At 35.8% G+C, this 23,310-nt stretch overlaps 2 protein-coding genes across 2 annotated transcripts; both read right to left on the reverse strand.

Annotated features, from left to right (window-relative positions):
* Positions 1–8,827: 8,827 nt before the first annotated feature.
* LOC140147373 (growth hormone secretagogue receptor type 1-like) lies at positions 8,828–11,055 on the reverse strand. The gene is made up of 2 exons (XM_072169150.1): positions 10,004–11,055; positions 8,828–8,912 (listed from the first exon to the last, which is right to left on the reverse strand). The coding sequence occupies exons 1-2, from the start codon at positions 11,053–11,055 to the stop codon at positions 8,828–8,830; spliced, it is 1,137 nt and encodes a 378-aa protein (XP_072025251.1).
* Positions 11,056–14,070: 3,015 nt separating this feature from the next.
* On the reverse strand, positions 14,071–23,088 carry LOC140147374 (growth hormone secretagogue receptor type 1-like). The gene is made up of 3 exons (XM_072169151.1): positions 22,043–23,088; positions 18,455–18,561; positions 14,071–14,198 (listed from the first exon to the last, which is right to left on the reverse strand). The coding sequence occupies exons 1-3, from the start codon at positions 23,086–23,088 to the stop codon at positions 14,071–14,073; spliced, it is 1,281 nt and encodes a 426-aa protein (XP_072025252.1).
* Between the last annotated feature and the right edge of the window lie 222 nt (positions 23,089–23,310).

The following is a 23,310-nucleotide window of genomic DNA, read 5'->3' on the forward strand; positions in this document are numbered from 1 at the left end:
AGAACTATTTTGATTGGTTGCAAAGAAGGGTATATCATGTTTGAGCCAATCAGATATATTGTAAGAAGCCTTAAATTTGTATAGAGAACTAAGCTTGATTTTGATTGGTTAACCAGATGATTGTATTGTGTAATTAACCAATCGGGGACACTGTAAGAAAGGCAGAAGTGTACATGGAGATAATTCATACACAAGCTTCAAGTAAATTAGTAATAATATTGATTACCCGGGATGTAATAGAATCAACATCTTTTATAATGTGCTGGTTGCGCTGCTGCATATGTAATCAATTTTCAATGAAGCAGCTATTCAACTTGAATTTACTTGCTATGTTCTTGCACTACCTGGATGCAAATTTACTGTGTTATTGTAAACACACATCATACATTTATGTTTGTGCAACTATTAGAAATAATTGTTTACATGTGATAACAGACAAGTCTGAATGAAGGAAATTGCTTTTTTTTTTCAATTTTTTTTTCTCAGTTGATTACAGTTTGTATTGTGGCATTGAATTGCAAGTTTATGATCATACTAAACTTTGGAACATAAGAATTCAATGTAATTAAAGTAATTAAACTTTGGTTTCAATATGAAAATCAAGATTATAAAAGAAATATTGATTGTTTATTGTGAAGTTGATATTTTACGAATTGAGAATTACAAAAATAATGCTGATTTTAATAGTTCACCATAAATATGACTCAAATGTAAATATATGCAGTATTTACAGAATTGAAATTAATAATATGATATTTACGATAATTATAAATGCAATGAAAATAATTTATTTGGAAACTTTTTTATTGAAATTGATTTCATTGACAATATCAAATTTTGTACAACATGATTAATTCTCAGGTAATTTATATAAATTATAAAATGTGGTGCATTTACATAATTAAAAGTTTGGATATAACGGGCAGAGAATTTGAATCCAAATTAAATCAAGATATGGTATACTATTTTCAATTCCAAATAGGCAGGCCTTAAAACATTACAAAATATATTAGTATAGGCACAAACGAGCATGCCACAAATACAGGTTTAGAGCATGTACTAGTGATGCCAGCTAGGGTTCTTTGATTGTGGTTAAATGTTCAAATTGTGATTAATCTTAATAATTAATAATTTCTTGGATAAAAAATGGCCACACTTGCCATGTTGATAAGCTCAACAAAGGGACAAAAATTACCAATGATTGCGAAAATTAAAATTTGATATGCCTATTCAGTGTTTCTTATTTTAAAAAAGTTCATGTAATGTGTACAACTTGTCTTGCAAGACTTAACTCATGAATTTACAAATTTTGAAAAACGTGTTTTTAACTAACAGTGGACATTTGACAGTGGAAAACCTGAAAGTATTTTTCCACATTATATGTAAGTAACAAGCCCTGAAAGTATTAGTCATAAGACAAAGTTGAGGAAGTATCCCATTGAATATGAAACTGGTTTTCTCGCCAAGATAACCATATCAAATATTTGAGTCGTCTTCATTTCGACTGCTTGGAAAACACAAAAGCTATTGCATTAGCTGCCTGGAGTACAGAAATGTTAACCCTTTCTGTTAACCCTTTTGTGCACCAGGCAGCACACACAGTTGACTTTTTTGTACTCCATACACATCTGTATAACCAAATCTGCATATAGATTTATAGGTACCCAAGTGCAACTACTCACCGTTAACGCTTTATCCCTTAAAATGTTACATCATTATCATCCTGCTTTTGTTTATAGTTATGCATTGTTTTATATTTGTGTATATTATTTTGTATTGTAACTTTAAAATATGCATCATGAAGATAACCAACAGAGTGCATTGTAAGTCTTTCTATTCTGCACTTATTTGGATCAGAGTATTTAACATAATATGTAACCCCATGAGTGCTACTTGCTGATTGGTTACAAGAAGACTATTATGACTTATTGAGCCAATCAGCAGCATGGTAAGAATGGTGTTAGGACTGAAGAGGCTAAACTACATGAGTACTACCTGCTGATTGGTTACAAGAAGACTATTATGATTTATTGAGCCAATCAGCAGCATGGTAAGAATGGTGGTAGGACTGAAGAGGCTAAACTACATGAGTACTACCTGCTGATTGGTTACAAGAAGACTTTGATAATTTATTGGGCCAATCAGGAACATGGTAAGAATGATGGTAGGGTTGAAGAGGCTTAACCCCATGAGTACTAGCTACTGATTGGTTACAAAAAGACTATTAATGATTTATTGAACCAATTAGCAATATGGTAAGAATGATGGTAGGGCTGAAGAGGCTTTACCCCGTGAGTGCTACTTGCTGGTTGGTTACATGAAGGTGGTACAAAAAAGGACTACCACAACGTATAGGTGAATGCAAAACCAATGTTGCATATTTTGTCTTGTTTATTCAAAATTTATCCCCCTTTTCAGTGACCAATCTCTTATGCTGGTATAAATACACCATATGTGTGCCACTCGTAATTATATATTTTTTTGTTATTATAAATATGTAAAAAGATATTTTCTTGACATTGGCATATGCATTTTGTTTGAGTTTGTTCCTTTGAATTTGTGTCAAAGAAATTATGTTTGTTTTGTGTTAAAACTAATTTGACCATTGTTTCAAATAGCCGATGCTCTTGTATTTTGAAGAATTCATGCAAGTAGAATCTAACAACATATTTGTTTAGTTACGTATATCATTGAGTTATTTTTTTTGTTATAGGCTGTATATGAATATTACAAATCATTTATTTTGTAAATATAAAGATTGGCTATACTATGTGAACTAACATGCTGCTTTGTGAAAATGCCAAGAAACTCATTATTGTTATGTTCTTGTGTGAAATGCAAACTGCTTATAAATATATCATTTTACAAATGTCTGGTAAAAATATCTTTGTAAAGTTGTAATCAAATACTTATGCAAACTGGGTAATGCATTTTTTTCTGGGTTTTTTTTTCTTCCTTTTTTCCCACTTAATTGCTTTTGCACTTTTACTGATAAAATGGTAGTTAAGCAATGATTAAGGGTGCACACATGATCGCTTTTTGCAGAATTTTGTATTTCATTTTCACTAAATCTTTTAAGTAGCAAAGACAAGTACTTGAAAGTATTTATTTTTGGGAAAGAAAACTCAACTCTGTGTTTAAAATTTTGAAAAAAATTCCCCATTTGTGAAAAGGTAAAAAAAACAGGATTTTTATACCTGAAAATTTTGAACCACAAAAACTTATTATGCTAACATTTCAAAATAATAAAAATTTCTTAATTCTAAACAGGATCCTACATGTACCCATCACTTCCTTACCAAAAATATATACTGTCATAAACTTGTCTTGGTTATTTTAAAGATTTAAAGAAAATAAAGTCAACACATATTTCCTGCCAAATGCGATCCTGCATGTACCCTGTAGGTAAGGCAGATTAATTGGTTGCTATTGGGTCCAGAATTTAAAGCATTGTTATGATCGGATTTGACATCAAAATGGCATCTGAGCATTGCAATTAAACTCAATATTGAGTTCAATGGTCATTGATTTTATTCCGTAATTAGATTTTTGATTTTCTGTCAAGAGATTCGATTGTCAGACCAAGTGCAAGGTTTCACTGGTCATTCGCATTGTGTTAAGGCGGGTCAGAGGGGCGCATTACATAGCAGTGTTGGCACTCAAATATTGACGCAAATAAAGCTGATTCACAATGGCACAGGTTCTATAAAGGAGATCTCAAGGCTTCGTATAAGGGGTGTCATTACCCATGTGCATGACTTTTTCCGCCCACCCTATTCTCCCAATCCTGGTTATGCCACTGATCATCAGCATTTTAAATGTTTGTCTTCATTTTGGGAAATATTTTGATGATTTCTCCTTAAATTGTTGTATATGATCAGGTGAAAATATGTTATTATGGTTTTAACAGAAATGAATGCAGTAATGAACACATTACTGAATGTTGATACTACAGTATACTTGATTGACACATCCAAACATTCATAAGATTTTTAATCAAATTGAACATGTAATATATCATAAAATCCCCCTGTTCTCCCCTTGTCATTGCGTGGGAGTAAGGACATTAAAGAATCTCATGTGGTGACGCATTTTCATCACAGATGCCATTTCTGTTTTAGATTAAATTGAAATCTACATTTTGAGCTATTCCATTTAAAATCCACACTCCAGTGGAAGGTTTTGGAAATATCTTCCACAGGGGGAGTATGAATTTCAAATGGAATTAATGTATTAGGCACCTCCATTTGAATCTCATACACCCTTTGAGACAGATTCACCTAAATCTTCCCACAGAGGGAGGATGAGTTTCAAATGGAACTGCCTAGTGCATAATTCCATTTGAAATTCATACTCCCCCTGTGGAAGATATTTCCAAAATCTTCCACAGGGCGAGTGTGAATGTTAAATGGAATTGCCCATTGTACCATTTTCATTGTGCCTTTTAAGAAAGTGCTGGTATGTCAGTAGTAAAAATAGTCATTTAAGAGCAGAGAGACGTAAATAACTATGCATTATGTATCTCCATATGCGTAGGAAGCATAATTTATACTAAGTGGCAACCTAATCTTAGCTTGCTTTATAATGTTTGCTTTGGGTTATTTTAATATATTTATGTGTTTTGTCAGTAATGAATAACATCATCATTCAAGGTACTTTTAATGCATTTTTTATCCCAGAGTAGCAGTTTGGGAATATAAATGATGAACAAACATGCACTCAATTTTTTTACCAGATCTTCTGATGGGGTACTGTAGAAATGAAAGGAAATGTCAGATGCATTGATTTTGTTTTTCTCACTTTTGAAAATGCATAAAAACTTGTTAAGTACGACCTCAAAAGTTTAGTGTTTGGTCACAGTCGAGTAGGATGCTTCTATTCCTGTGCTATTCTCTGTATTATACATGTATTTTTATGCGAGTTACAACTTATATTCACTTGATACGCCTACCACTTGAGTGAGTGGGATGTTCAGGTATCTAATGGGTTATTCCAATCCATACACCCCCTATGGAAGACATGAAGTGTGAATTTCAAATGGGGTTACTTGAATGGGTGATTTCATTTGTAATCTACAAGATCATGTCTTCCATAGGGTGTATTGATTTCAACTAGAATAGCGCAATAGACATCATATGGTTGGATTCTTCAACAACCCTTTCACTCAGTGGAACTGGTGGGCACACAGAGGGTATAAATAGCAACGGTAATTCACTTAGAACATGCAATATTGTAAACACCATGTGCCTTATTTCATATCAGTGTAGAGTTACGCAGAGTTAGGCGGTGAAATTAATATGATTCTGTGATATTTTTACATATGTAATAATGTTTCCGGACCATAAGTAATTGAATTGCCTCTTACTTCATTTTACCATATTGGGATTTATTAAAAAACAACTGATTTTTAGTATTATGGAAAAACACCTGTCATCATGGATTATGTGATGTAGTGGTGTACGTTCTAGATTCCTTATCATAGGTGGCCGGTTCAAGACTTGGTGGAATCTTGTGCTAGCTAGCTGTCTGGTGATGGTCCAGGAGCAGAAGTTTACATCATAATCTCACAGATGCCATGAAAACTATTCAACTGCCACATGTAATGATATTTTCCTCACAGATCGACTGCTCAGCGCAAGAAGTGAGTAAGTGCAATAGCTGCCATATGTAGCTGCCATGTATAGATGAGTACAATATACTGTGTTCACATAATATTTACAGGGCAGCTATTGCACTTTACCACTTCTGGCACTGAGCAGTCGAGATATCAGCATCTTGTCTGTCACACCACGCTTTAGATTCTGTGGGGGTGTTGGTAGCGTCAACAAAGTATTGATGATGCTTGAAAATGTCATCGTATAAAGCATCATCCATTCAGGATTAGTTTCTTTCATTAATTTAGCTTTCTGTAGATACTGCCGTAGTTCATTTTCATACTAACAACTAAGAAGATAATTCATGTATCTTTACTTCATGCAATCAACTAAATTTGAGTTGGATGTTTTGAGATACTGCTTGTTTTTCTGTTTAAGGTACACTGTACCTGTTCATATCTCAGAAACCATTTTGATGGGTATTTTCTTTCTTTTTTGTCTCCTAAGTACTGATAATATGTAGTTGAATGTTCCCTTACATTTTTAAAGTAATATGTATTTGTTACTTCTTGAATTGTTTATTGGTAAACAGATGCGTAAAACAATTCCCACTGCAAACCATCAAGGTTCCTATTTTGTAATCCTCAAAATTTGACTAATGTACATGTAGGGTCCCTCACTTTTGCTGTGTCAAACCAAACCATGTCTAGTGGGAGGCCATCTCACCATACACACTCTACAGTAGTTATGCATGAATGATGAATTAACTTCACTAAAATATTGAGCATCAAGAGATTTCTGTACAAAATTTCAATGGTCACTTTAAACATGGTCAAACATATCAAAATGGTGTTTGGAAACATTTTCTGTGCAGAATATTTTGTTTAAGCACAAGGGCTTAAAATATTTTTTTTGGTGACAAGGTCTGTTTTGAACAGATTCTATGCTGTGTACTCTTTGCCACAGACAAAACATTTCTCACAGGGGCTATATCTGAACGGCACCACCAAACCATAATTATCTGTAGGTCAATTTGATGCACATCGATTTCTTTAAAACAATTGCAAATATCGGGCTCTTTTAAACTGCTACACCCAGCATCGCCTGCTAGCCTACATAGGTTAACCAATGGTTGGTAGATTCAACAGCATCACTAGCATGATAAACATGTGAATCTCAATGAATTTCACAGTATTCTGGCTTGCCAAATCACTGATTACCTAACCATGTGATAATATACTAACTGTTCCATTTATGTGTAATTCATGTAGGAAACCTTGATTTGCCATCTATTCTAACTGGCAATTATAGTATTCCCAAACAAATGTTATATAGTCATTTTTGTTCACAGTGTCTTGTTACCCATCTGCCTTTAGTGACATAACTTCAAAGTAGTTAAGGGTCATGTAAGTTTTGTATCATAGTTGTATACACTGTCTATAGTTACTTCTTATTATATTTTGAGAATTGTTAATGCAGTTTCAAATCTAAACACTACTTGTTTGAGTTATTATATTGAGTTCAACAGGAATTCAGTATTGGGCATACAGAACACTAGTAAAGTGTGACCATTGGGCTGTTATGAAATCAATATACACACTATGGAAGACATGGCCCTCATCTTCCACACAAGGAGTGTGAATTTCAAATGGGGTTACCTAAATGGGTGACTCCATTTGAAATCTACACCCCCTGTGTGGGAGATTAAAGCCATGTCTTCCACAGGGGGTGTATGAATTATAACAGGAACAGCCTATTGTCTTAACAAGCAAGACAAGTAATTGAAGTATTACATTATTCTAAAAATATGTTGTTACATTATTTACTCGCTGTAATATTACTTTATTGTATTATTGTACACTACACAAAATAATTAACTAACATAGAAGAATATTCTTCATGTTATTATACTTTTTTATACTCATGTTCCATAATAAAATTAAACATATTACGCCAAATAAACAACTGCAGTGTTGTGATTTTTTTAGTTGTTATTAATTGTCACATTATGACTTCATCTCAAAGCCCTTCCTAAGTTAAAAACCTAATGCAGAATGCAGGTTTTTTAGAGTTTTTTTTTACTTTAATTTATTTATCTGTGGACAAGCTTTTTGGCAAACATAGACCACCTTTTTTTTTTTTTATCTCAAGGAGGTTTCACTGTGGTCAAGAGGAAGAATTTGATAGAGATTTACGATTTAGGCTATGACGTCTGATAATGTCAGACGTAAGATTTTTATGTAGTGGATTTGGAAAAAAATAAAACAGCAGAAAGAACTTTACTCAATCCAGCAGGAATCACATGCAAAAATCGGGAAATTTTACTAATGCGCATGGGGGCTTTGAGACGGAACTATTAAACTAAGATGCCTTATCAGATGTCTATGCAGAGTTCAGAAGCAATTCATGATATATCCAAAGGCTGGACTTAAGCAAAAAAACAACCTTTGAAAACATGATATTTAAAGCTTTAAATTTTGTCATTCTTTGCCAAAAATTATGAAATAATATTAGAAACAACTCAGAAAAAAAGATATTTAGGAAAACCAGTGATTTATAGTGCGCTAATCACATTATCACATTACAAATGTGCCAACTCCATTACTTGATTACAATGAGAACCATGCGCTGGAGGATCCAAGACCATATGAATACATGAATACAAAAGCCACCTAAGTCCATGCGGTTATTTTGAGAGAAAAACCCGTGTATCATTTTAATTCCTTCAGTTAGATTTACCTGGTCAATATGGTAAGTTTTACGTGCAAATGAGTGGATTAACCTGTATTAGGTATGACGATTAGCATTTCAGGGACTTCGTGGGGTTCATTTTAAATTTTAAAACAAAGACAACAATGTTAGAATGAGATTACCACTAGTAAGATAATACAAAATAAAGCACACAGGTATGTATAATGTTGATAAGCATTCTGCCATGTAATATAAACCACACACTTTCCTTTATTAAACCCATTTTTTGTTCAAAAGTCATTCTCTAGCAATGAATGTGTTACAAGTGGACTTTTATACATACTGGATTTCAATCAATGTGTTACAAGACTCAAATCATGGAATTGGGTGATTCTTTCATACATGCTATTTTTCACATGCCCAATAGACACAGAGAATGAATTTGAGTTGTTCTTTCAAGCATATGACAGGCCTATGTATAGCAACAATTTCCCATGCTTAACTCAATTTGGCCAAAGTATGGACTTAGGTGGCTTTTGTATTCATATATTCATATGTCTGTCTGACTTCCACTTTCTGCATTTCCATTTATTCCATCCAAGTGCTTCCTTGAATGCTTCTCTATATCTGTAAAGTAGTGAACACAATGTAATTTTAATGTGCCGTAAAGATTCGCCTAATGGCGCACTTGGGCTCTTTGCCTTAGGGTAAATTTCATGTGCAAATAGAGAGTTCTCCTCTCTAAAATCCCAACAAGAATTAATGTTCCGTGCCCTTATTTGCAGGTGGGAATTTAGCTTTGCTCCAAAGCCGACCTATTTTCCATCCAATTGAAAGAAAAAATGAAAAACCATGACATATGCCCTCTGACACTATAGAAAGACCAGCTGTAGGTGTATGATGTAATGATGAAAATGATTGAAAGCTGTATGAAAAACATGTGTCCATATGCTATATTATGCCCAAAATATGGGCAAAAGCGGCCATTTTGGATTTATGCAAACTAGCATGTTTTCCACCACTTCCGTTTTCCTACCTTTTTGATATGTTGTTCACGAGGGTTTTTGGAGATAGTTACAACAGAAATACCTTGTGTTGCAATTTTGTCTAGGTCAAACCTTAGAGCCATTAGGTGGCACAACTTATTCAGCAGTGGCGTACCTGCCAGGGGAATCCCCCAGCAAAATTTGCGGATTCTCCCCCGCGACTGCAAATTGATACTTTTGATATTTAAGTCCTCAAAGTAATTTTATAAATGTGATGATATGTATAGCTGGGAGGAAACGCCGTCAATCATTTGAAAAATTTTGAAGATATTTTTAAAGTATTGAAGATAATTGTTCCCAAAGAGACCTAAAATGTTTAGGTCTTTTGGGGGAAAATGCATTCAATACGAAAGGTCAAAGTTTTCAAATGATGGTCGGTTTAAGTACGTATATCATTAGATTTATCAATTTTACTTCAAGGACGGCTAAATGTCAAAAATATAAATTTTTAATAATTTGCCATAAAATTTGTATTATATCGCGATTTCCAAAAAAAAATCAAAATTATTTGTTATCAGAAGGACATTCCTCGTATTCAGAATGCAATTTGATGTGTCTCATGTGCTCTCATGTCCCACAAAAAATACTGTGCAAACTTGCTGTTTCATCCCTTAATAGAACGTCCAAAAGTAGAAAAATACATGATACATCAAATAACATATCTTATTATACCTTGAACTCATGGCATTGAAGACGATCGGATTAATGACAGAATTCAGGTACACCAAAATCGCCGCAATCCATGTCCAAATCAAATACTGTTTGTAGTCAAAAAACCGTTCTTGCCGCACAACATCGACTATAACACTACTAAAAGATGTGCTTTGGAATGGAGCTTGACATAGAAAAAACAGCACACCATTAAGAACCAACATTCGGGCAATACTGTTGCGAACTTTCACAATTTTAGGCCTATTGGCTGCAGTGGAAGCCCCTGGTTGCCCAAATATTGCCACACGCTTGTGAAGTGTTCGTATGATCAACGCGTACAATACACAGTTTGTAAAAAAAGCGATACAAAACGGTAAAATAAGAGTCACTGCGCTAAACACATTTGTCCATACATTTAATGGATCACACGTTCCATATAGGAGCGGAAGTCCAGAATAATCTTCTTCATTTGGCCATAGAATGCAAACTGTTTTATAGTTAGCCAATCGTGGCAAGTAGGCGACAGCGAATATAACCGCGAGAATCCAAGTATAAATAGTCAGTCTGAAAGAGCGTCTTTTACCCTTCAGAAGATAATGCTTCAGAGGTAGGCACACGGCGTAGAATCTTTCAACCGCTAAGAGAGTAACTAAGAAAATTGAACCAAAATAGCAGAGATACACCATGAAATTAACTACACAGCATCCTGCTTGTTTGCTCATTCCCCAGTTTCGGCGAATTGGAGAATATAGATATTGAGTCATCATGTTCCCGATAGAAACAACTAAGAAGAACACATCTGCAAAAGATAGATTAGCTAAATAGAAGTTGGTGGACGTGTGCATTTCTTTTAAGGTCACAACAACGTAGAGAAAAAGACTGTTGGTTATTATACCCATGACTAGAATCAAAGGCAATACGAAAAGAAAGAGCCATTTTTCTTGTGGCATGTATAAAAATGTGTTGGCTCTTTCTTTATCGGTCAGATTCAAGACAAATTCACAAATGCCATCCGGAGGAGTTTGTGTGGTGTTCAGTTCTGGCGATGTACTTGACAGATGTAGTGTACCCATATTTAATAGATGCTAGTTGTGATCAAATTCATTTGATGCTCAACTTCAAAGTTAATAGTAGACCACTCCTAATGCTTAATATCTTTATTCCTACCGCCATGTTCATTAGCAACCATTCCTATGAGCTCCTATGCAATAATAATGTTGAAAATTATATCAGTTATGATACTTTAAATTACAAAAAGTGACAGCGTTGATTACATTATCTTTTCTGCCATAACTCCGTAACACTATGTACTATGTGACTGTGAGCAACTGTCAACAACACCTAAAGATAACATCAGTTTTTACTTTTAGTCGACTGATTCAAAGTTCATTCTATGAATGTATATACTAAATTAAAGAGCATAAAGATCTTGGAGTGTTCACATTTTTAATTGTGTCCGATCGGGCTCAATCTCCACAAGGTCAATGAGAAAATACGTTCAATCCACTTATATAAAATTCTCAATTTTCGGCAATTTTCCTGTAGGATTTTCTAAATAATCAAAATGAAAATAGTTACGTGCGGACCGTCTCCACTGCACAAAATTGTCCGTTTAGGCAATATATTAAAGACTATCAAGAATGTTAAACATGTGAACATACGAAGCAAAGTCTATGATCCATTTATTTTTTGTAAGATATCATTATAATAAAGCAACAGTGAGGTATTAAAATTTGACTTCATTCATACGTACGCTCGGTTCATACGTAGAGATTGTCCATTGAAATGCGTGTGAGATCGGCCCTATAAAAAGAGATTGCGATTTGCATCTTTGACATACAAACGTACGTAGTAACGCATGGAGTACGTCGAAATTGATAGTTGTGTACGGCGTCATGCAGTTCACGCGACGCGACTTATTTTCCCCACGAAAATGTATCATTTAGAAAATATGCATGAAGTGGTCCTTAATCTACCGAAGTATTTAGGGTTTTTTGACAAGCATAATATTCGGGAAGCACTGAAAGACAATTAATTTTAAGGTTAACCCTGGTTTATTAGTCTTAATCAAAAGCATGCTGTATTGAAGTATACGTAAGACTCGGAGATCAATAAATATCCTGTTTGCCGCCCTCCTATGACCAGACCAGATGTTTGTCTTGGTCCTTGTGCATGTTCCTTCTTGACAAAGGAGCACAAACAGCTTGGAACCGATTTACGTACGTTTGGACGCCGCGCGTATAACACGCAGGATATATGGAACATCGCAATCTCTCTAGAAAGACTATTAAAGGGAAGGTAGTCTCCGGCAATCATATCATTTATGCCTTACGTGTTTGAAAAATAATTATCAAGCACGAATCACATGGTTTTATTTAAAACAAACTCATACTGGCCATAAAACGAATAAAAACAGTCGGCTCTCAACACGCGATATTCAAAATTCCCGCGCCGAAATTGTCGAGTGCAATGACTTCCAGTAATGCAATGAAGGCTGACAACAATTGAGCACAAACAACAATTACGTCATTGCACTTTCGGCGTGGGAATTTTGAATATCGCGTGTTGAGAGCCGACTGTTTTTATTCGTTTTTATGGTCAATATGAGTTTGTTTTGAATAAAACCATAAATTATGATTCGTGCTTGATAATTATAACATATAAAGCATAATGTTATGATTGCCGGAGACTCCCTTTAAAAACGGGATTGATTTGGGAGTAATCACTACAGGGTACAAGGTACGAAGTACGTCAGGTCTATTGATAATGAAAGGAAAGCACGTTATTATTGAGACTTGTATTGATATATCGTACGTGATTTGTACTCTTATTATATTCTCAAGAGGAAGTGTTTCATGTAACAAATATGTTCTTTTTGATGAGTTTAACCGCACAATTGATTTAGTGAACATTGCATGAGGGAAGCTCAAAGTGATCCAGTATAACATCAGTAACAGACGTGTAAACGCGTGTTAAATTAGCTGTTTATGAATCTGTCTCAGTGTGTATCATTTATCTCCCGCTAATATAAGTTATGGTCGGTATTAAATGTAATTTCTGTACGGTACATCCGCCTTGAACATGGTTGTCCTTTTCACTTCACAACTTGTTTTCCCCGCCCTCAGCATGCTCAGGCTTTATATCTGTCACTGAGGTGATCACATATTAAACAGGTTTTCATATAGCCAGAGGTATGAAATGGTGGATCATGGGTTAATGCATTGACAATGTTGATGTTTAGTTATAAAACATAGTTATAGCACAGGGTACTAATATAATAATAGTAGAAAGGTGTTCTACGATGCGAGGCTAATTTGAAAAGAAATGTGATCGACGAGGCTTGATATGAGAAGAAATTGGGATCGGCGAGTCTAATTGGAGAAAAAAGGGTTGCACACGAGGTTAAGGGGTGGGGTATGAACGTTTGGACAGTATTTATTGTGGGACATTGGAGCACATCAGACATATCGAATTGCATTCTGAATACAAAGAATGTCCTGATATCAAATGATTTTTGAAATTCGCAATGTAATACACATTTTATGGCAAATGATTAAAAATTGATATTTTTGATATTTAACAGTACTCGAAGTAAACTTTATAAATCTGATGATTTCTACTTAAAAAGTGCATGTAGGTGGGATGAAAAGCCGACGATCAATTGAAAATTTTGACCTTTCGTATTGAAGATATGGATTTTTTTCCCAAAACACCAAAAAAAATTAGATCTTTTTGAGAACAAAATCCATATCTTCAATATGAAAGGTCACAATTTTCAATTGATCGTCGGCTTTTCCTCCCAGCTACATACACAATATGTCATTAGATTTTATAAAATTTACTTCGAGGACTGTTATATATCAAAAATGTGAACAATATCAAATTTTAAATAATTTGTCATAAAATTTGTATTACATCGTGAATTTCAAAAAATGAAAATTATTTGATATCAGAAAGACATTCTTCGTATTCAGAATGCAATTCGATAGGTCTGATGTGCTCTCATGTCCCACAAAAAATACTGCCGAAACGCTCAAAACGCTCATTCCAGATCCCTTAATTTGAGAAGAAAATGTGATGATTGAGCCTTAATATGAGAAGTGAGCTGATCTACCGGGGCTAAATGTGATCAACAAGGCTAGAGAAGAAAAGTGATCTACGAGGCTAATTAGAGAAGAAAGGTGATCAACAAGGCTAATTAGAAATGAAAGAAGATCTACGAGGTTAATGTGAGATGAAAAGGTGATCAACAAGGCTGAATGTGAGAAGAAAAAGTGATCTACGAGGCTAATTAGAGTTAATGTGACCAACAAGGCTAATTAGAAATGAAAGAAGATCTACGAGGTTAATTTGAGATGAAAAGGTGATCAACAAGGCTCAATGTGAGAAGAAAAAGTGATCTACGAGGCTAATTAGAGTTAATGTGACCAACAAGGCTAATTAGAAATGAAAAGAGATCTACGAGGTTAATTTGAGATGAAAAGGTGATCAACAAGGCTCAATGTGAGAAGAAAAAGTGATCTACGAGATTAATTAGAGACGAAATGTGATCAACAAGGCTAATTAGAAATGAAAGGAGATCTACGAGGTTAATTTGAGATGAAAAGGTGATCAACAAGGCTCAATGTGAGAAGAAAAAGTGATCTACGAGGCTAATTAGAGACGAAATGTGATCAACAAGGCTAATTAGAAATGAAAGGAGATCTACGAGGTTAATTTGAGATGAAAAGGTGATCAACAAGGCTCAATGTGAGAAGAAAAAGTGATCTACGAGGCTAATTAGGGAAGAAATGTGATCAAAAAGGCTAATTAGTAATGAAAGAACATCTGCGAGGTTAATTTGAGATAAAGGTGATCAGCAATGCTTAATGTGAGAAGAAAGGTGATCAACAAGGCTATAAAAATGAAAGAAGATCTGCGAGGTTAATGTGAGATTAAGAGGTGATCAACAAGGCTTAATGTGAGAAGAAAAGTGATCTACGAGGCTAATTAGAGAAGAAAGGTGATCAACAAGGCTAATTAGAAATGAAAGAAGATCTGCGAGGTTAATTTGAGATTAAGAGGTGATCAACAAGGCTTAATGTGAGAAGAAAAAGTGATCTACGGGGCTAATTAGAGAAGAAATGTGATCAACAAGGCTAATTAGAAATGAAAGGAGATCTACGAGGTTAATTTGAGATGAAAAGGTGATCAACAAGGCTGAATGTGAGAAGAAAAGAGATCTACGAGGCTAATTAGAGAAGAAAGGTGATCAAAAAGGCTAATTAGTAAAGGTGATCAGCAATGCTTAATGTGAGAAGAAAGGTGATCAACCAGGCTATAGAAATGAAAGAAGATCTGCGAGGTTAATGTGAGATTAAGAGGTGATCAACAAGGCTTAATGTGAGAAGAAAAAGTGATCTACGAGGCTAATTAGAGAAGAAATGTGATCAACAAGGCTAATTAGAAATGAAAGAAGATCTACGAGGTTAATTTGAGATGAAAAGGTGATCAACAAGGCTCAATGTGAGAAGAAAAAGTGATCTACGAGGCTAATTAGAGAAGAAATGTGATCAACAAGGCTAATTAGAAATGAAAGGAGATCTACGAGGTTAATTTGAGATGAAAAGGTGATCAACAAGGCTCAATGTGAGAAGAAAAAGTGATCTACGAGGCTAATTAGAGAAGAAATGTGATCAACAAGGCTAATTAGAAATGAAAGGAGATCTACGAGGTTAATTTGAGATGAAAAGGTGATCAACAAGGCTCAATGTGAGAAGAAAAAGTGATCTACGAGGCTAATTAGAGTTAATGTGACCAACAAGGCTAATTAGAAATGAAAAGAGATCTACGAGGTTAATTTGAGATGAAAAGGTGATCAACAAGGCTCAATGTGAGAAGAAAAAGTGATCTACGAGGCTAATTAGAGAAGAAATGTGATCAACAAGGCTAATTAGAAATGAAAGGAGATCTACGAGGTTAATTTGAGATGAAAAGGTGATCAACAAGGCTCAATGTGAGAAGAAAAAGTGATCTACGAGGCTAATTAGAGAAGAAATGTGATCAACAAGGCTAATTAGAAATGAAAGGAGATCTACGAGGTTAATTTGAGATGAAAAGGTGATCAACAAGGCTCAATGTGAGAAGAAAAAGTGATCTACGAGGCTAATTAGGGAAGAAATGTGATCAAAAAGGCTAAAAAGGCTAATTAGTAATGAAAGAACATCTGCGAGGTTAATTTGAGATAAAGGTGATCAGCAATGCTTAATGTGAGAAGAAAGGTGATCAACAAGGCTATAAAAATGAAAGAAGATCTGCGAGGTTAATGTGAGATTAAGAGGTGATCAACAAGGCTTAATGTGAGAAGAAAAGTGATCTACGAGGCTAATTAGAGAAGAAAGGTGATCAACAAGGCTAATTAGAAATGAAAGAAGATCTGCGAGGTTAATTTGAGATTAAGAGGTGATCAACAAGGCTTGTGAGAAGAAAAGTGATCTACGAGGCTAATTAGAGAAGAAAGGTGATCAACAAGGCTAATTAGAAATGAAAGGAGATCTACGAGGTTAATTTGAGATTAAGAGGTGATCAACAAGGCTTAATGTGAGAAGAAAAAGTGATCTACGGGGCTAATTAGAGAAGAAATGTGATCAACAAGGCTAATTAGAAATGAAAGGAGATCTACGAGGTTAATTTGAGATGAAAAGGTGATCAACAAGGCTGAATGTGAGAAGAAAAGAGATCTACGAGGCTAATTAGAGAAGAAAGGTGATCAAAAAGGCTAATTAGTAAAGGTGATCAGCAATGCTTAATGTGAGAAGAAAGGTGATCAACCAGGCTACAGAAATGAAAGAAGATCTGCGAGGTTAATGTGAGATTAAGAGGTGATCAACAAGGCTTAATGTGAGAAGAAAAGTGATCTACGAGGCTAATTAGAGAAGAAAGGTGATCAACAAGGCTAATTAGAAATGAAAGAAGATCTGCGAGGTTAATGTAAGATTAAGAGGTGATCAACAAGGCTTAATGTGAGAAGAAAAGTGATCTACGAGGCTAATTAGAGAAGAAAGGTGATCAACAAGGCTAATTAGAAATGAAAGAAGATCTACCAGGTTAATTTGACATGAAAAGGTGATTAACAAGGCTTAATGTGAGAAGAAAAGTGATCATGCTAAACCTGCCGAAAACAAATTTCTGCCGAAATCCCATGGTTTCGGCACAACACCATGTACGGGCTCGCAGGCTCAACCCGAGTTCGGATCGTTCAACTTACGCATGATTATAAGCAGCCGCAGTCTGTGGCCCTTATATAAAAAGTAATGATAGGATTCAAGTGCTGGTCATGAGGGATGAAACTTAGAGGGTCTTAGACAAGGCTAATTGGAAGGTGGTTACTGACTTAATGTACGATCTTTTTTCAGAATACACCTTTATTGTTTTGGCATATTTGTAATACTTACACAATGTTCCAACTTACATCTATGAGCAATATTTCAAATTCGCGCTATTTGTAGTAAAACGGGATGATTTTCTGTTGGTCCGACATTATGATAATATGTCGCCAACGATCGCAAATCGTAGTCTCCTACGAAGCCAGTTTGGTTACGCTCCCTCCACACATGTTGAAGGAGCGTAACCAAATTGGCTGCGTAGGAGACTAACTCTGAGGCCGCACTCGGCGTCCTAATCCAAAAAGTGCGAGATATTTCGAGTGATAGAGGTGAAGTTTATGATGTTGTTACTTTGCAAATTTCCAATGTTTTTCGCGTCCAAATGTATTGGGAACTTTCATAATGATTACATATTATCATTTTGGAATAAAAATCTAAAAATTTTAAAAAGATCGTACATTAAGGCTTTAATGCGCGATGCTATGTTACGCAGTTTGTATTGGTAGGAGATGGGTGGCTTGGGCGATTATCTTGGGGAATTAAACTGACTAGCGGAATGCCCGCTAATGACGGCGCGGTTTATGCTAGACATGTGAACGCGTTGCTTGGCATATGCCGTAAAAACAAACAACCGCTATATATTTGCCCGAAAAATCACTTTTTGATTGATTTTGAGGTCAATTCTTGACCGGTTCCAACGAAATTTTCACAATACCGTCTCGGTATATTCCTCGATTTCCCTTATGAATTTGGCGACATTTGGATTGAAACTGACGGAGCCTTTGATGGACTCAGATACACAAATACAACATTCCCCTATTTATAGTAAGATAAATTTTTAATGTATTATTTTGGCTACCCGTATTTATGCCATTCTAAATTATAATGCCTATTACTAGCATGCATATGTATAGCATGGGATATGGCTTGAAAAACTGTACTGTCGCAACTTACGGCAAAGTAGTCTTGTTTCGATTAAATTAACTGATCTTTTGTGGACAGAAGAGTAGGCAACTTATGACATTATCGTCAAAATTACGTTTTAAATATCACATTTGCAACAACATTATTAATCGTCATAAATATGTTTCCTCGGTTTCTGGATTACTGAAAGAACCATGCGCTGGTGGATCCAAGAACATATGTCTGTCTGACTTCCACTTTCTGCGTTTCCATTTATTCCATCCAAGTGCTTCCTTAGATGCTTCCCTATATCTGAAAAGTAGTGAACACATAATAAACATGTGATTATTATATTCTTGAAACGCTTATTTGCCCTTTTTGTCTTGAAAAAATTATCAGTTTATACAAAACTTGATGAACGTCTTTGGCTTCCTTTCAAACATCAAAAGGTAACCAATTGGCTACCTTTTTGGAAGTAAGGTGTGATGCCCGGGTGTGATGAGTAGTTTAATTTAATTATATTTAGCTTTGTTTACAAGCTGAAAGTATTTCATGAGATGGGAAACCCCCTTGCACTTGCAAAAGTTGGTATGTAAAGTCATTTTGGGACCCCCTCCCCCCAAATTACTATAAACAAAGTCAGATCTGTGTTTGGAACTTGGAAATCCCAGTTCAGTTTTAATTTGCGAAATCCCAAGCTTTGATCATCTGTTGTGAAGAAGTAAATGAAGTAATGGTTTATTAACAGATGATGGGTTTTGCATGAGTACTGGTATAAAAGCGGGAGGCTTGAGTTTGGACTTTACAGAGTGTCATGGTAGATTGTAAAACTCCACATGTGTGTGTTGGTCTTCGTGCTTCAAAAAAGAAAAGCTTTTTAACCAGTTTACATAGCCAATAATTGAACTATTTTGATACAGCGACGAAGGAGATTTATGAGTATGCGAATGTGCTCTTCCTCATCGAAGGATTAAAATTCTTCTGTCGACTTGCTGGAGTCTGGTAATTTAAAACCACACATCAGAAAAAGCCTGTTCCCTGGAGAAAGAGTGATTGGTGAAAGAAACACCAATTTTTTGGAGAAAGCAGCGCAAGGCGATAAATGTTTGGAGAAAGCAGCGCAAGAAGATAAGTGATTGGAGAAAGCAGCTCAAGGAGATTTGTGTGAGGATTTTATTCGCAAGGATATTTATAAATGCAAGTGTACAACGGACTTCGCTGATTTTCGCAGGACAAGAGAATAAGGATATAATACATCAGCTGTCCAGAACATTGCAAGAACTCTATGTTATCTTCAAGAAGAAGAATGCTGGCTAAGTACTAATTAGTTAAAGAGCGTTTATTATTATTCGAGTACTTTTGTATGTGCATTTGTTGTCATATATTGTACCAATCATATTTTGCTTTCAATTAAAGACTTAGATTTTGTTAGCTTAATCAGTGTATTTGAGTTGTGCATTCGTGTGAATTTGGGTAAAAGGTGATTTTGGCCTTGAGTCAGTAAGACTCGTAACAAAGGCAAAAGGGAGACAATTGGCTACCTTTCAGACGTGAAAAGACAGCCAATTGGCAATCATTTTAGAAGCACGGCAAATGGTACCTACCCGGGGGTACCTACCCTTCACAACATCAAAATACTTTCATATCACTGAATAGATTCATCAGGTTTGTTCAGTAAATAAACATTTTGGATTTTTGTTTGACAAAACCAAGTGAATACTCAGTACAATATTTCGTCCTACTCATCGGAGGAATTCATCAGGTATGACTGATATGGTCATCTGATCCACTTTCCCGGCAAACAAGTTTGAGTGGTTTCCGGCGCTATATCGACGACGTGCTCGAGATCATAAAAGAAGGACAAGTGCAAAACTTAACCGACAATCTGAACTCCATAGATGGAACTGAGAGCATAAAGTTTACTTGTGAAGAAGAGAAAAATGGCCAAATCCCAATTTTAGATACCCTCATTGTTAGCTATTGTTAGGAAGCCAGACGGATCAGTTAAGCTATTAGTGTACTGCAAACCGACGCACACTGATCAGTACCTCAATTTCAAATCGGAACATCCTCTCCACCAAAAAATGGGTGTGATCAGAACGCTATTCGATCGCATGAACTCTGTACAAAAACGGAAGACAGAACCCAAGAAGAAGAGCGTGTACGTACAGCCTTAAAAACTTGTGGCTACCCAGATTGGGCGATGGACAGAGTCAAAAACCAAATGCATAATAAAAACAAAGATGCTGAAAAATCAAGATCAAAGAAAAGTAAGACCACTGAGGAAAAGAGCAAAGGCATGGTGGTCATTCGGAACGCATCCAAAGAGTCCTCAAGAAACACAAAGTTAACACGGCTATGAAACCCCACCGCACCCTCAGACAAATCTTAATCCATCCAAAAGACAAACGGGAAAAAGCAAAAACCGGCAACTGCATATATGAAATTGGTTGCAAAAATTGTGACATCAGCTATGTCGGCGAAACTTCACGTATGTTAGGTACCAGGTTAGCTGAACACCAAGCGGAAGTGAAAAAGGCGAATGAGAAAAAGTACACCCGCTCTGAACGAAGGACATCCGAAATGGAACAAACAAAATCATCAGCAATTTCAGATCACGTCACACGGGCAAAACATGTTATAGACTGGGAAGAATCTAAGATCCTTGGACGGGAACACGATAAAAGGTCTAGAGAAGTGCGGGAAGCAATGGAAATAAGGAGACGGTGCACCAAGACCCTAAACAGAGAGGAGGGCACATACCTCTTAAGTCACGTCTAAGATCCACTACTGAAGTCTGCAAAAGAGACTAAGGAACACCGGAAACCATGCAAACTTGTTTGCCGGGAAAATGGATCAGATGACCATATCAGTCATACCTGATGAAGTCCTCCGATGAGTAGGACGAAATATTGTAGTGAGTATTCACTTGGTTTTGTCAAACAAAAATCCAAAATGTTTACTTTCATATCACCTTTTATGTTTGGCAAAACATGTTTGGCACATTTTCTGTATAGTTATAATATATCAGTTTTTTGTTTGTTTGTTTTTTAAAAGGGACAAATTGTCAAAAAAGATACCATGTGTAAAAATTATCTTTCATCTTTCACTTTCTCTCTCTCTCCCTTAACAGCCCCACACACCACCGCCTACCAACACATTAAACACACATACCCCCCCCCACATACACACACCCCCCACACACCTGCAACAACAGCAACAACAACTGAGGTTATCCACTTCACCATGTTCACTCACTCGTTCCCGCAGTCTCTACAGTAAGCACTTACGTCAACTTAAGAGGGTACTACACCCCTGGCCAATCTTGTGCCTATTTTTCTCAAAAATTATAGCACATTGGTGACAATTAAGATATGCATATTATAGGGGCAAGGACTACAACTACTGTCCTGAATATTCAGCAACTCAAAGCAAGTAGTTATTGATTTATTTATCAAATATTGGTTTTCCCTCATTTTTTACTGTAACTCCACAACTGTTGTCTGTGCTGAAATAAAATTTCTAGTGCAGTAGTTGTAGTCCTTGCCCCTATAATATACATATCTTACTTGTCCCCAATGCGCTATAATTTTTGAGAAAAATGCAAAAATACGCAAAAAAATTGGGCAGGGGTGTAGTACCCCCTTAAGTGACTCGGCCGGCTATTTATCATCATACATCTATCATTACACGTGTAATTTGTTCTTTTAAAGGTCTTACACAGAGTGGTCGTAGTAAATGAAAACATGCCGGAAAACATGCAAGAATATAATAGAAATATTTGTCTTATTACCTGGAACTCATGGCATTGAAGACGATCGGATTAATCACGGAATTCAAGTACACCAAAATTGCTGCAATCCATGTCCAAATCAAATAATGTTTGTAGTCAAAAAACGGTTCTTGCCGCACAACATCGACTATAGCACTACCAAAAGCTGTGCTTTGGAATGGAGCTTGACATAGAAAAAATAGTACACCATTAACAACCAGCATTCGGGCAATACTGTTACGAACTTTCGAAGTATCATTGGCCGCAGTGGAATCCCCTGCTTGCCCCCATATTGCCACACGCTTGTGAAGTGTTCGTATGATCAACGCATACAATACACAGTTTGTAAAAAATGCGATATAAAACGGTAAAATGAGAGTCACTGCGCTAAACACATCTGTCCATGCATAAAATGGATTGCACGTTCCATATAGGAGTGGAAGTCCTGTATAATCTTCTTCATTTGGCCATAGAATGCAAACTGTTTTATAGTCGGCCAATCGTGGCAAGTAGGCGACAGCGAATATAACCGCGAGAATCCAAGTATAAATAGTTAATTTCAAAGAGCGTCTCTTCCCCTCCAAAGGAAGGACCTTTAGAGGTAAGCACACGGCATAGTATCTTTCAACCGCTAGGAGAGTTACTAAGAAAATTGAACCAAAGTAGCAGAGATACACCATGAAATTAAATACACAGCATCCTGCTTGTTGGCTCCTTCCCCAGTCTCGGCGAATTGGAGAATATAGATATTGAGTCATCATATTCCCGATAGAAACAACTAAGAAGAACACGTCTGCAAAAGATAGATTAGCTAAATAGAAGTTGGTGGATGTGTGCATTTCTTTTAAGGTCACAACAACGTAGAGAAAAAGACTGTTGGTTATTATACCCATGACTAGAATCAAAGGCAATACGAAAAGAAATAGCCATTTTTCTTGTGGCATGTATAAAAATGTGTTGGCTCTTTCTTTATCGGTCAGATTCAAGACAAATTCACAAAGGCCATCCGGAGGAGTTTGTGTGGTGTTAAGTTCTTGCGATACTCTTGATAGATGTAGTGTATCCATATTTAACAGATACTCGTTGTGATCATATTCATTTCATGTGATCGAATATACCCTTTTCTCGATGCTAACTAACTTCACAGTTAATAGTAGACCACTCACAATGCTTGATATCTTTATTCCCACCGTCATCACGGTTCATTAGCAACCATTCCTATGAGTTCCTATGCAATAATGGTGGTGAAATTGATATCAGTTATGATATTTCAAATGACAAAAAGTGGA

The sequence above is a fragment of the Amphiura filiformis genome, chromosome 3 (assembly GCF_039555335.1).
Source record: "Amphiura filiformis chromosome 3, Afil_fr2py, whole genome shotgun sequence".
Classification (NCBI taxonomy): domain Eukaryota; kingdom Metazoa; phylum Echinodermata; class Ophiuroidea; order Amphilepidida; family Amphiuridae; genus Amphiura; species Amphiura filiformis.